General features: G+C 35.3%; 1 protein-coding gene and 1 long non-coding RNA gene across 2 annotated transcripts in view; one reads left to right on the forward strand and one right to left on the reverse strand.

Annotated features, from left to right (window-relative positions):
* LOC141430437 (uncharacterized) overlaps nt 1–12,243 on the reverse strand; it is a 205,413-nt gene that overhangs the window by 139,575 nt on the left and 53,595 nt on the right. The gene's annotated exons all lie outside the window — the stretch shown is intronic.
* Nucleotides 1–12,243, forward strand: part of unc-13-4A (BAI1 associated protein 3) — a 138,887-nt gene that overhangs the window by 85,297 nt on the left and 41,347 nt on the right. Inside the window, 3 exon segments of the mRNA XM_074091126.1 lie at nt 1,768–1,851; nt 8,928–9,092; nt 9,622–9,673. Of these exon segments, the coding sequence (XP_073947227.1) occupies nt 1,768–1,851; nt 8,928–9,092; nt 9,622–9,673 (301 nt within the window).

The raw sequence follows: 12,243 nt of genomic DNA on the forward strand, positions 1-12,243 counted from the left end.
ACAGTATAGGAGTAGAAATAGTACATTACTGCAGAGTTATACGAGGCTGGCATGTTCTTTCACGCCGAGGCTTGTGTAGTGCTTTTCTCAAACATGCACTAAAATAAATAAAAACTCCTAGAAATTAATGTTTTATTCGTAAGACAACTAAAATTGTACCAGACTCAAATTAAAACTGCTATCTATATAAGTGTTTATTTCATTCTAACATGATTTTTTAAAACGTTAAAATAATCCCAATAAAATCAAATTGCTATAAAACATGTAGATATAACGGACTGCAAAAATAAAAAAATCACGTTTCTAAACGAAACTTTTGAAATGACAATGGAACTTACAAGCAAAATGGCTAAAACCCAAGTCCAGTCAATCAAAAAAAAAAGGCAATGACGCTTGTCAATTTTCCCGCCAAAACTTTTTTTTTATTGTGTTTGCTGTTCGGCTTTTTTGGACCATTATACACGAACTGCAGCCCATTTAATCAGCAACATTAATACTTTATTATGTAAATTAAATTGTAATTTGACGTAAAACGCGTCGGTAATATTTTATATTTACATATAGAATATTCATAGTCCTGTGAATTTATTCAGTAACTAATAAATGAACCATAGAAATTCAGATTATTAATTTCAAGTCGTGTATAATGGCGTTTATCGTGGATATTTGACGTTTTGCATTGAAACAAAAGACTGTTGTCTTGCAGGCCTATAGGCTGCAACAATATATTTTGAAGCCAGTTTTATGGAACACAACATAAACATTACATAGCATGTTTGAGAAAAAATAGTTAAACCACAAGGTTGCATTTTATTACATTTATTAATAAAAGATTATAATTGTAAGTTCTTCCATTTTAAAACAAATTGATCATGGCAAATTAAAATTATGATAGTAAATGTACGAGTACGATAGCGAGAATGTGATGCGTCATGGAGAGAGCAGTTACCTAACATTGTTAGCACGGTCACAGAGTACATATATAAGCACGGTCATTATTCATTATCATGTCAACTCGGACTCTTTTTGATGCGGTCAGGCTATTTTCCATAGCTCCTAGACAAAGATTTGTTAAATTTTAGGTCTGTTTACATTTTTTTATGATGTTACTAGCCTTTACCCGCGGCTTCGCATGCGTACTTTAGGAATTTTATCCCGATTGCGTGAGGATATCGAGATAAAAGTAGCCTTTGTGTTGTTTGCAAATTTGGCTAATTTCATCCAACTCCGTGAAGCTGATTTAGCCTGAAATAGTAATAAACACACACACACCACACACACACACACACACACACACACACACACACACACACACACATACACACACGTATTTACAAATTTCCATATTTATAATATTAGTTAGAATTTGGTATTAGTAAATTATAAGCAAAAATACCATTCTTTAATAATGTAAAAAAAAATTAGCTTTAACCACTTTAACCAAATCAAATCAATTTTATTGAGACTTAAAAATCCTGTGAGCACTAAAAGAACTACTAGGTACTTGTACTATTGTCATAGTGGAGCTACAAAACATCTTGGACATATTACCTATATATATACCTTGCACATAATACCTACATTGATTTTAGCGAATGTAGGTCAAGCATAAAACTGCCAAAAAAGAAATTCTGCCTAATTGCAGTAAAAAAGACGTTTCTTCTTATGGTATTATGCATGTTTATCACGTCTCACATTTTATTAATAATACTTAAAAACATCTTTGCAAGTCTTTGCGGTTATAATTACTTTTGCATAATTTTGCAGGTTGGAATTCCTCCTGCGGTGCCTCAGTCAGCTGTCACAGATGAAAGCCTTCTGGCGATGCTGTCCCTTTAATAAGGAAATAAGGTGAGCTCAGTTTTTCATTTGCTTTTTAATAATGCACGGGTTTTGTAATAAGTCCACTCAATATAACTATATTGTATACGTACAAAAACAAAAATGCCAAGATGAAGAATGAAAGATATTCCAAGAAGAATGAAAGATATTCCTTTTACAACAATAAAATATTTCTTTTTTAACTTCGTGCTCTATTTTTTATGAAAATGAAATAATTTGTTAAATAAGTACCTACTCGGAGTAAACTTGACTTAAAATATACGCATGTCACTCTTCACGCCAAAATGTGCCCTCTTATTTCGTTTACCAGTATATTTACGGGCAAAATAGCGGTGACAAATGGACGAGAAAGAAGAAATTCATCTTGTTGTCAAGTATTTACAATTATATATTTAAGTAGCTACAATTGTACGAAAGATAAAAGTATCTAAGGGGCTGTTGCACCATCCATTGATTAGTGTTAACTGGCGGTTAGGTGTGATGCCGTCTCTATTTGTTTTGTTCGAATAGACGGAGACGGCATCACATTTAACCGTCGGTTAACGCTAATCAATGGATGGTGAAACAGCCCCAAGTATAGTAAATGAAAGCATGTGCATACTACTCGTAAGTGCGTAAGTAGATTGTAGGTACCTACATTATAATAATAATAATTTCATTTAATTCAGATTATTATCCATAGTTTGTTAATTACAAAGCCTCATTATTATGTTAGTAAGTAAAATTAAATCTACATTGAAAACAATTCAATACTAGCTACTTAATTAAGAATTGGTCGCTACATGAGTACATAAATTTCGTTCTTTATGCTAAATTTAACTAAAAACTAATTGAATAATGAAACAAAATCTTATACACCTGCAGTCCTATATGTAAAGTTTTTTATAATTAATGCGTATCCATAATACCTATCCATAATATTGTTTAACTTTTATTTTTATTTTATTTAAAATATGGCTTCTGTCCTATTTTAGGACAATTTCGCCAGTGTCAAAGTAAGCTCTCTTTGGGAACGATGTTGTACGGTGATTGTAGTTTTTGCAACTTGATAGTAAAATTCCAGAAACCACGTGGAGACAACTTGCGTATTAAAAAATGTCAGACACGAGAGCAATATATAATTTTGTTATGTTACGGTTAAGGTTAATCGTGGCATAAAACACTATCAAAATTATACTTTAACTAGCCAAAGAAACCAGAAATACTAAAATTAGATACCGTAAACTCAGGTTTATTTTATGTGGTCTAAAATTAGACGTTGATAACTTTAAAACTGTATTCCACTGCAACAGGCGACATTTTTAACTGGATTTTGAGCTTGTAAGATTGATAATTAGAGGTATATTATGAAGCAGTAAGTACTAATTATTTATCAAAATATCAAAAATCAGTTTTTAAAAAATAAAATATTGGACCATAGTTGTATATAAAGTTTTCAAGTTCCAGATCGATTAGGGCAATGATAATGTAAAAATCTTTTTTTTTTTAATCTTTAGTTTGTTTTATTGATTTAAGTAATTTATATCAATTTAAATATAACTGATGTCACGATGCACATGGGCGATCGCTGACATCTTAGTTAGCTCAGTGTAAGCTAGATGGCGCTTACTTCAATAAGGGATCTCTGAGCAGAATGACGGACGAACTCTAGAGGTCGCCACCGTAGTTTTCCCTTGACTCATTTATTTACGTAATAATATGTATTTAATATTTATTTATTATTTACTTAATTATTTTATAAAAGTAGGCATTTTATTACACTCATTTACTACACGAGTTTGTACGACTAAATATATCTATAACCAACTCACCCTTGACCGTTTTTGTCGGCCAAGGGGGGTGTCGTCGATCAGCTGTGACCGGGGGAATTCTAACTGTAATATTCTCGCCCTTAAAAGCTGAAGCACAGCTGTAAAACAGACATTCAACAGCTCATACTACACTAAACAGCTCCCTCGAAAGCTCCATACGCCCAGACTTGGGCAACCTTCGTACGGCTTACAAGCTCCGTACGACTACAGCTTTCTCCGCTCTGCACGGCTACAACTTTCAAAGCTCCGTTCGGCTACAGCTCTCACGGCTCAGGCGGCTCCTTTACGCCCTAACCTGACACTAAGCCCTGACGGCCCTAACTTCCGGAGTACTGCACATCCTTCCTGGCTCGTCCAAGACCCTGATCGTTCCGGCGTGGAACACTTGTCCAGGCTGCTCGTCCTGCCGCCCTAAGGCCCCTTTTGACCTCGGCACCGACGACCACTCAGCTGGACCAGGCCCCCCTGCTGTGGCCAGCCTCTTCGCTCCGGGTTCTTCTCTCCGACTCCAGGGAAGTGTAGGCCAGGGAGACCGAATAATCAGAACCACCTCTCAATAAAATCGCTTGAACTTACTACCTGAGATTCACGTAATACTTTTACTTTTAATTTTGTCAAATTAGGCCTGTTATTTTTTGTGTTTAATTTTTTTAATTAAAAAATTGTTAAAAAGTCTTATTGTTTTACTCAAAGAATAACTTACTAGGCCTCCTTTAAGGTCAAACCTCCCCTCAAGAGGTCTGCCCTTGACAGTTATGTTACAGTGCTAAGAAAATTAACTAGTACAAAGATAACGGTAAAGCGGTTTTAAAATTAGAGTTATTAAAAGAGAAAAAAAAAGCTATTAAATGAACCACTTAAGGGATCTCGGTAACTGAAACACTGGTTATGCCTATTATTCGCCTCTTACGAATTCCTAGACGGGGAATGGCGTTATTCTAAGCCCCGACCACCATACAGGGGGCGAGAAAAACAGGGTACTTACTGCGAGATACACAGAACACACAAGATACACAATAAATTTTTGCACAATCACTGCAATTCTAGGCAAGAAAAACGTAACAATCAGAACCTCTCAAAAAAAACCCACGGGCGCCACTGTCAAGGGCAGACCTCTTGAGGGGAGGTTTGACCTTAAAGGAGGCCTAGTAAGTTATTCTTTGAGTAAAACAATAAGACTTTTTAACAATTTTTTAATTAAAAAAATTAAACACAAAAAATAACAGGCCTAATTTGACAAAATTAAAAGTAAAAGTATTACGAGAATCTCAGGTAGTAAGTTCAAGCGATTTTATTGAGAGGTGGTTCTGATTATTCGGTCTCCCTGGCCTACACTTCCCTGGAGTCGGAGAGAAGAACCCGGAGCGAAGAGGCTGGCCACAGCAGGGGGGCCTGGTCCAGCTGAGTGGTCGTCGGTGCCGAGGTCAAAAGGGGCCTTAGGGCGGCAGGACGAGCAGCCTGGACAAGTGTTCCACGCCGGAACGATCAGGGTCTTGGACGAGCCAGGAAGGATGTGCAGTACTCCGGAAGTTAGGGCCGTCAGGGCTTAGTGTCAGGTTAGGGCGTAAAGGAGCCGCCTGAGCCGTGAGAGCTGTAGCCGAACGGAGCTTTGAAAGTTGTAGCCGTGCAGAGCGGAGAAAGCTGTAGTCGTACGGAGCTTGTAAGCCGTACGAAGGTTGCCCAAGTCTGGGCGTATGGAGCTTTCGAGGGAGCTGTTTAGTGTAGTATGAGCTGTTGAATGTCTGTTTTACAGCTGTGCTTCAGCTTTTAAGGGCGAGAATATTACAGTTAGAATTCCCCCGGTCACAGCTGATCGACGACACCCCCCTTGGGCGACAAAAACGGTCAAGGGTGAGTTGGTTATAGATATATTTAGTCGTACAAACTCGTGTAGTAAATGAGTGTAATAAAATGCCTACTTTTATAAAATAATTAAGTAAATAATAAATAAATATTAAATACATATTATTACGTAAATAAATGAGTCAAGGGAAAACTACGGTGGCGACCTCTAGAGTTCGTCCGTCATTCTGCTCAGAGATCCCTTATTGAAGTAAGCGCCATCTAGCTTACACTGAGCTAACTAAGATGTCAGCGATCGCCCATGTGCATCGTGACACTGAGTAAATAAAAAGCACAAGTATATTTTTATTTTTTACAAAATGAAAAAGCTCAATTGTTCCAAGAACAAAATCTTCAAAATAAAAATGCCTTTAATTCGAAATTACAAAAAAAAAATATCAAGAACACCATGTTAATAAATCCAACGATTCAAAAACAAAACTTAAGAAAAAAACAATAAAAAGAGCCTCTACTTCGAATGAACAGAAAAAAAAACAATAAAAATAATCAACAAATCAGTCACAACAATCAAATATTAACAAGTCAGTCAATACAGTGGGAAACAACTTTTTTTTTTACTTTCCCCTCTGAGATTCCAGCTCAGGTACGTCGAACAAGGCCCTCTTTGTAATCTTTTCATAGGTGGCTCTATTTTAAATTTATTTATTTATTTATTATTATTATTTTCCATTTATTTATTTTATTTTATTTATATATTATTCCGCCGTGACATTTTTGGCTATAGGTGTACCCGATCTGTAATATAAAAAAATAACTTTTCAATTATGATCCAAAAATCCAGCATGGTCATACCTACTTGAACTCAAAGTATGAAAATTTACTATTTCACATTACAAAAATAAACAAAACAACTTCTCAATAAACCTTTACCTGGAAAACGTTATTGAATAACTTACCTTACAAATAAATCAATCGCCAATATCGTCCAATAGATATATTCTTTTCACACCTCTCCTTCAGAAAAGTAACTTTTCCTCCCTGTCGAGAGGGAGCAAAGTGTTACTTTTCTATTCAAGGCTTTTCTAAGTGTTTTATTGCAAATGTCAATTTTTGAAGTTGATAATATTGTAAAGCCACGCTATTTTTTATGCTGGTTGTTCTTTAGTTAATTGTCATTTTGACATTAGGTACCTCCTTAAATATTCTATAGGTCATCACATAGGACACATAGGCACAAAGTAAAAAAACAGCGAAAAAGTCATCAGCATTATTTTTCGACACATTTTATTTTAGACGGTATGTCTAGAACCATTTGAAAGACATTCCACGTTAAAAGATTTGATTCTTTAGCTTATTTACAATGTAGATACACCTACCTTGATAGTGCCACGAGAGTTGAAGTGTATGATTATTTATTACACACACAGCTACCTACAAAAATAACTGACTGCACAAAAGGAGAATGAACGAAATGAATGAGTAGATTTTAAAATTCTGCTGTCATTACACGACATGTAGTAGCTGTGTGCGTCTCTCGTGGCACTGCCTATAGGTATAGGTACGAGTATCAGCAATACAAGATGGTTGCTTTCTGTTATCGTTTTCTGATGATTGAATTGAGGCATATAGTTGATGAAATATCTTTAGTGTATTATGTCTTCAAGAGATTAGCCCGCAATACAATCTAGCTCGGCATTGTTTACCATCGTTGTGACTCCCCAGCCGCAGTTTCATCAGCGTAAATTCTGCCCTGAGTGATAGAGATAAAAATGGAACAATACTTCTCGTAAAGCAGCCTATCTTTATTATGAGATCCGTAAGTCCAGCAGAAAAGTTAAAATTTTCCTGATATTTCCGTGTATAAGGGCAGAAGATACATTTGCAAACTTTCTAATGGACAAAAACTATAAAAAATACTGCCCTAGATGGGTATGCTCTCGGGTTTGCCGACTACATACCGAGTGATGTCAATTTTACATAACAGCCACAACGAGATTACCCTCGTATGACGCCTTTGACACGAACGCGGGGCGGTTTATTGCGGAAGCCAAAATATGAATATTCCATCAACCCAATAAAATAACGCAGTAAGCCGTCATTTTTTCTTTTAGTACCTACCTGCTCCCAAGTCAACCAGCTTATGTATGTATCATAGTAAATTTAGTTGATTATTTCTTTATTCAGAAATAAACTCCTTATTTTGTTCTTGATGGCTACTACTACGAGTATATACTAGGTACTTTTTAGCTACGATCAGATTTCCGTTAAAATCTATAAGTGAAAATCTTCCTAAAGAGTTTTATTCCATAGCTGTACGAGACTGAGCTGTTGTCTGATACAATTTCGTACTTTTATTTTAACCGACTTCAAAAAAGGACGAGGTCCTACGGTCCAATGTTTGTATTTTTTTATGTATGTTCATCGATTTCTCAGTCAATTGAGGACCGATTTTCAAAATTATTTTTTTATTCAAATTCAAATTGCCGTGAAGCAGCAGTGCTTGCACTGTTGTGTTTCGGCGTGGAGAGTAAGACAGCCGGTGAAATAACTGGCACTTGAGGTATTCCTTCTTTGGCCTCTAGGTTGGCAACGCATCTGCAATACCCAGGTGTTGCAGTTGTCTATGGGCGGTGATGATCTCTTACCATCAGGAGACCCACTTGCTCGTTTGCCATCCAGTCGAATAAAAAAAATATTAACTTTATTTGTCAGAATACAGTAAAAAATACAAAATACATTGCAAGCGTACAAATATTTAATAAGTATTCGAAAGAGTACTCTTCTGAGTTAGTCCCATTGACACCAAGTCAAGATCTGATGATGGAATCCTAGGGAAATCGAGGACAAACCTCAAATTTTATAGGCAAACCTATGGCGATTTTGGCATTTTTAACCGACTTCAAAAAAGGAGGAGGTTCCATGTTCCAATGTTAGTATTATTATTTATTTATTTTATGTATGTTCCTGAATTTTTAATTTTTTTTTATTCGTAAGAGTACTCTTCTGAGGTGGTCCCATTGTCGCCAAGTCAAGATCTGATGATGGGATCCTAGGGAAAGCGAGGGCAAACCTCAAATTTTATAGGCACACCTATTAGGCTATTAGGTTAAATACAAACTCTTGAGGTCACCTGTCCTTTATTTGGCATCATTAGCGTCTATTAAGCAACTAGCTACGTTTATTGTTCATTTGATACGTGAAGGGCGCGATGGTATCAACTCAAGACAATGAGTTTGAAGATTTCTACGCGGTATAAAAATGTATTAGCTACAAATAGCTAATAAATATTTTGATTTATCGAATAAATAACCCTTTTTCGGGCAGCGGGACAGATCATGCTTTATCTGGTTGTAGGTATTTAAATGTTTGTTATACGTAATAATTATGTATATTTTCATCTTACTTTGGGACTCGGTCAATTGGTGTGAATTGTCCCGTGATATTTATTATTATTTATTTATATTTATCTAGGAGTGAGATTGTGGGCTCGCTGCGCAAAGGCACGTCTGAATGGTACGAGGCGTTGTGTGCGCAGGACACCGAGTCTGAGCGAGGCGAAGATCTAGTCAACTTGATCACTCTCGTGCAAATCGACCTACAGCAGGGCCTCACTTACTACCACCCGGTGTTCGAAACGTAAGTATGAAAACCATGGTGATGTGTACAGATCATGATATCATCTAAGCTATATCATATTATATTTAAAAAGTTGTGGGTCCCACATTTTTCGCATTACCTACCACGATTAGTTAACGAGGAAAAAGTAATTGTACTCACTGAGAGATAAAACTCGAAAGTATTTAATTGTTGAAAGAACGTTCTACTAAATTGTTGAATTTATTTTAATTGACTTTTTGTTTTTCCTTAAATCATGTGGAACATACATAAATCGACCATAGCATTAGCATACATTTCATTTGTAAAATAAATACACCAAATAACGAGTAGAAACTTATAAATTTTAGATAATATTAAGAAAATGGTAAAATACCTACTCATTATCATTATCACACACGTGCATTGTGCATGTCTTTCGTTAATAATTTACCTACCGTTGAGTAAGACTTTTTAACAAATTTTTAAATGAAATTACGTATGTTGATTACCAATAGGTAGAAGCCATTATTTTTCACGTTCCTCCATTACATTGATTTGATTTTTACAGAACCAACAATGTTCCCTACTTCAATGTAGTTTTCACTCAGATCGACAAAATGGTAAGTGTTTTTCATCAACACCATCGCATACAACACGTAACACATTACCAATAAACCAACACGAAACCCTATTTGTGTTACTTGACCTATTCAGTTGAATGTAAGTCGATACACATACATTTAGTACTTGTTATAATCATAGGAATGCGGTATATTAAACTAATCGATGTCGGACTACGAAAGAATGCACAGATATACTTTTTCACGGTGTATTTAGTTATTTTTAGGATAGTTTTTAGTTCAGTTGTATTATTACAATAAGGGAACTATATGTTCTGTCACTTAAATTTAGATTTGTCACTAAACTGCGATATCCTAATTATTATATTTATCCCTAAGAAATATATTGGTCATCAAATTAATCAAAACTGTCTCTTAGTTATAAGTCATCAAATTAATGTAAACCTGTATCCTAAATTATAGTTTGATCATCAAAATTCAATGACCAAAATAATAGATCTGTTACCTAATAATAAATCAGTTCCTTAATTCGATGCTTCTACCTATTCTACTAAGGCAGGTCTGGTTAGGTACGACGACGAGCGAAGCGAGGAGGAGTGTTAGGTAGAACTGCGACCCTCAGTGCGCGAGCCGAGCGAGCGAAGCGAGCGTGCCGCTGCAGCGGCCGGCGAATTGCCAGAACCGAACATTTTTTGCTAATACTTGTATATATGATGAATATAAATGTTTGTAGTAGGTACTTGAGTCTTGGATGTTTGTGTATTTAAGTATATATGTATGTATGTCTACGCGTGGTTTAACACCCATAGAACAAACTTTGCTTAGTTTGGGGCTGGGTCAATTGGTGTAATTTGTGAGAAGATATTATTATTATTACTCTCATTCATTGTGATATCATTATCGTCAAATTTCAGTTAAATTATTTAATGATCAATATTATTTTCCAGTGATGATAATTAATTTTTAGGAAGCCATTTCTATATTGTTTGGTAATTCAGTTTTAGTGACACGTCTATTATTTTGGAACCCAATATAATTATTTGATGATCACTATTATTTCCGACTAAGTAACTTTTAAATAATATTTAGGTAACCGTTTTATAATATTATTTGGTGATTCAATTTAGGTGACAGATCTACTATTTTAGGAACAAATATTATTTATTAGGTCGCCGAAAACGCATTTATTAGGTGATCAACAAAATCATACCTTTACTATAATTAACACCTATTACTGGAAGTGTGATCGAAATTTTAGTTGCCGTTACTGATCTTGGTGTTAATTACCGAACTGCCGAGGTATTGATTTCATATCTACGAAACTTGCTGTAGGCAAACAGCAATAACATGAATAATAACAGAAAACAACAGAAAATTACATAATTTTCTAGCCTGCTTTTAAAACAAGTCATACCAGTATTTCGTTTATTCGTTGAATGTAATTAAAAGTACTGACTACATGGAATAACTTTCATCCTTTATACTAGCACCAGAAATGATTCACTCCAATTTACCATAAAATTCAATAAAAGCTTTTTTCCTAGGAAATATTGCGAGAGTTTTGAGAGGTGATTGACGTCCCTCACGGAATAGTCAATCAACAGATTACATATATAGGTAGGTGAACAAGTGTTCACTCTAGGAAAACAAGAAATAAACTTCTGGTATTTCCTCCAGGGATGAAAATGTACTAAATTTTATTTTAATTTCATGTCCTAATTTGTTTCATAAGTTGCATAACAGCAGAAAATGAAAGCAATGCCGTAAGAAAGAAGAACCTTTGGTCCATTTGGATGCTGTTATAAATTGAAATAAACGAGATGGATACATAACAGAAAAAAATAAGTATAAAACAAGTATCTAGTTTTTTTTAATCCGTGAGTAAGGAGAATCCGTGAGTAACTAAACTAAAAAAATGAAGTGCTTAGCATGTAAAAATTCAATAAACATCAGATTAGAGGCATTAATATGCGTAGCTTGCAAGGGCATATATCACTACATGTGCACTAATATGACAGCGGCCTACTACAGAGAGAAAGCAAAAGAATTAAAATGCTCTTGGCGATGTCCAAATTGTGATAGTGGGATCACACGAAGGAAGCGAGATGACGATACGCCAACATTCCGCATCTAGATGACACAACAATGTCCATAGACGAGATGCTGGCCCACGATGAAAGCGTATTTATCGACACAAATATCGACACAAATAATGACCTCAACGTGACCAAGGACACAGGCGATTGCAATCTCAGGGAGACCCCAAAAACCCAGACTTCCAACATTGATCAAACAGTTACATTAGAGCAAATAAGCCACCTCCTTGATACAAAACTAAACCAGAACAATAAAACCATATTCAGTGAGCTGAAAAGTACAATAGAGAAAGAAATCAGCACCATAGTTAGTAAACTGAAGCAGGAAATAACACAAAATATTAATAAATTAGAAAAACATCAAGAAACACTACAAACGGAACTTACAAAAACAAACATAAAAATAGAAAAACTAGAAAGTGACAACGCAAAACTACAACGAGAATTACAGGAACTTAAGAGCAGTTTGGAAAATCATGAAACACAAGAACCTGAAAATAAACATAATAGGAA

This window comes from Choristoneura fumiferana, chromosome 8 (genome assembly GCF_025370935.1).
Source record: "Choristoneura fumiferana chromosome 8, NRCan_CFum_1, whole genome shotgun sequence".
Classification (NCBI taxonomy): Eukaryota; Metazoa; Arthropoda; class Insecta; order Lepidoptera; family Tortricidae; genus Choristoneura; species Choristoneura fumiferana.